The sequence below is a fragment of the Limulus polyphemus genome, unplaced genomic scaffold (assembly GCF_000517525.1).
Source record: "Limulus polyphemus unplaced genomic scaffold, Limulus_polyphemus-2.1.2 Scaffold9458, whole genome shotgun sequence".
Lineage (NCBI taxonomy): Eukaryota > Metazoa > Arthropoda > Merostomata > Xiphosura > Limulidae > Limulus > Limulus polyphemus.
In genome coordinates, this window is record NW_013675068.1 from 17,806 (window position 1) to 21,163 (window position 3,358).

At 30.5% G+C, this 3,358-nt stretch overlaps 1 protein-coding gene across 1 annotated transcript in view; it reads left to right on the forward strand.

Annotated features, from left to right (window-relative positions):
• The first annotated feature begins 392 nt into the window (after positions 1 to 392).
• LOC106475930 (protein OPI10 homolog) overlaps positions 393 to 3,358 on the forward strand; it is an 8,580-nt gene continuing 5,614 nt past the window's right edge. The window contains exons 1-2 of the mRNA XM_013936606.2: positions 393 to 458; positions 2,605 to 2,673. Of these exons, the coding sequence (XP_013792060.1) occupies positions 2,632 to 2,673 (42 nt within the window). The 5' untranslated portion in view covers positions 393 to 458; positions 2,605 to 2,631. The remainder of the gene's footprint in view (positions 459 to 2,604; positions 2,674 to 3,358) is intronic.

Consider the following 3,358-nt stretch of genomic DNA (forward strand, 5'->3'; position numbering starts at 1 on the left):
GTTGCCAGTGGACCTGATAACAGGACGCTCACCTTACGAGTTCGTGAAAGTGTTATCTGAAAGGATGGATGATATTCACCATCAAGCGCGTTCAAAGTTGAAAACGTCTGCTGATTCCATGAAGTTATGTTATGATAGGATATCTACTGAAGTCAGCTTTGTACCAAGCTTTGTTCGGTTTTTTACTTAAGCAATTATTACTTTATCGTGGTTAAACAGCGCTTTGCCAGGAAACGAGAACGACAAATGACAGCCAGATGCGAAGATAATTTTAAAAAATACGTTAATTATAAGTATCCTATCGTATTTATTATTTTCATTGGCTTAAAACATTTTATTTTTATATGTAATAAAAAGTCATATTAAATTCTTGCTTGTCATGTTTATTCGTTAGATGTCGTACCGTTTCATGTTTAGGTCAGTGATCAGTAAGATTTGGCTATATACATTTTCTCTTGGTAGGTGAAGTTTAAGCCTCATTGGCAAGTTATTATTATTATTTTACTGTAAATAAGATGATATTTTTTATAATTAGTTGCTGTGAATGTACTAGATGAGTTTTAAGTGATCACGGCAGGGCTTCTAATATGGTAGAGACAGTGTGTTAAAAGTCATTACTAATACAGTAATAGTAATGATTATAATGGCGTTGTTTTGTGTGTGTTACTGTTACTCAACTTACTGTTAATTGCCAAGTTTAAGCTAGTAATTCACTACTAATTGTATCACTTAACTAGACTGAGACTGTATCACTTTTATAACAGTAACAATTTACTAAAAACTAACTATTATCAGTTTGTGAAATTATACTATTACTTCCATCATTAACGATTCTTTTAGGGGAGCAGGGGGGATATAAATTCACCGTGTATGAAGCTACTGTATCCACTTATGTTTTTGTAATATATGTATTTCTGTGTATTTGAATTGTTCAAATAGAATGAGAGATAAATGTATGACTGGATAATTAGCGTATGAAATAAAAAATAACTAAGCAGAGTTTAACATTTAAACTCTACAGACAATTTGCATCCGTCCGTTTCTATAAATCCCATCTAATCTTAAGATAGATTGACATTCTCCAGTGTGTACTGAATTATGAATATGGTGGCCAACTGTAAATAACTTCGGATTATATTTAATTTCTACATTGTGTTACGTTTATGGTGGGAGAAAAGATTAAAAGATTGAAAACAATACTAAAACTAGTAACGTCTGGGGTATCTTTACTTATATGCAAAGACTAGGTATAATTAAAAATCACCATTATCAGTATACACTATGAGAGGAGATAAGATTTAAAAGGGTAAGTGGCACTGGGGCAAATACAGAATCTGATGTGTAAGGCAGTCTCTTAAGTTAAACATAACTTTTCCTGGCCATAAACACATGTAAATGAGCTTAAAAAGAACCCTAAATACTCATTTTGTCTCTTTCTTTTGTTAAGCCTTTCCAGAAAGGGTAAGATTGATTAATATCAACCTTTCATGTTGGCTTTCAAAGAATCATACTACTCAACATTTCTATTCCTAACCTTTCATTAATCAAATACAAAGAATGTGGGAAGAATAACCATACCTACGGTAAGGTAGGAAATTGCCCAGGATTGCAAAATCAGTAAAATTTTTAATATTAATTTTACTTTAATAGAACTGACTATCTTGTGTTCACTTTATATCTTTGTCATGTCTTTCTTAGGAAACTGTGTTCATCAAAGAAAGAGACATTGTTAATTAATATAGTTATGATAAAAGCTTCTACTAAGTTCAAGAAATTAGACCTTAAAAAATTACTTCCACAACTTTACATACAAATACAGTTCTTATAAATGTAAACAGTTGGAAGTAAGACAAAGATAAACTTACTTAAGTAAAAGTTTACTAGAAATTGCAACATTTTATTAATGTAAGGTTATATATATATGTATGTTTATTAATGGTAATGTTCTGTTGGGAATAGCATCTTAAAATCATGCTTAGTGTTGAAATACCTGAAGCTGGCCTTGCCATTTAAAATAAGTCAGTTCAATTTCTCTATTCTTTTACATTTAAAGGGAACTTGCTTTTTGTGGACTAAAACAAGAGTGAATCCTTGGTAGCTGAAGCACTTGAAATTCTTTCAATTAATCTACTAGACCTTTTTTTTCCTTTTTATTAGCTATATTTTTGTGTGTCAGCAATACCAAGTGTGGGGTGCATGTATACTCAATTTGATTTTGTTACTCTTCAGGATCTCCTCCAGCCTATCCTCAAATTGAAATTATTTTAGGCAGGATTAGAGTAAATTAAAGGGTTTGACCTCCTGAGTCCAAAACTGTAATTAAATCTCAAATTGGTCAAGAAATGTGTACTTGAAAACAACAACACAGAGCCATTCTGTGAGCCGTTATGCTGTGGCTAATAAATTATTTTAGTAGCTTTCCAAGAAATGTGTGTATATTAATTTATTTTTATTACCTCATAATTCATTTTCTAGATCATCGTATCATTCAGTTTACTGAGGAAAGCTTACAGAGCACCAATGAGTTGTTGGTACAAGTTTTAATGAGTCGTAGTTATAAATAAATCTCCAACTAATACATTAAATTTATCCTTTTTTCTTTAGGCTATCACCACTGGTTCACAGAAAACAATGAATGCCCCTATGTTTGGAGTGATTGTTTCAGGAAGACTTGTAAATATCAATTTTTAAACCTTTATATGTTTTTATTCGACCTTGGTATACATGTTTATATTTAAGATGAGAACTATATTTTGGTAAACTGTAAAAATAAGATTGTATTGATGCTTACATTGTGTAGTACACACCTATGTATGTGTGTGTATTTATATGTTATTTTTCCAATTAAAGTGGCTTTTAGCATCAAAAAGCATAGTGTACACATGTTGATATTTCATAAAAATTAGTGTACCAAAAAAACTAAAAAAAAATTTCACCAAGTTTAAATATTCTACCAGGTGATTGTGCAATCAAATTAAATTGATGTTTAGTTTGTTTAAACAATTCCAAACTTACTTATTCGTAGCATCACTGGTTTTGTTGCTTCTGTGGAACAAGATAATTTAAATATTACACATTTCCAATGTTATTTTGGAGAGTGAACTCATACTGAGCAAAGACAGTCAAATGTTAATTAAATGTGTCACAACCAGAGGAAAAGTAATATGTCAGTTTTTTTGTTAAGAAATTGTATATAAATCTATAAGCTAAGTGATTATTTCTGTCTTATTTGTAGTTCATTACATTTAATTTATGTTGTACACCGACTTTTTGTGGTTGTTCTAGGATACACTTGGTTATAAATAATTTTTCTGTTAATCTTGAGATCTTTGGTTAATTCAGTTAACTAATTGTATTA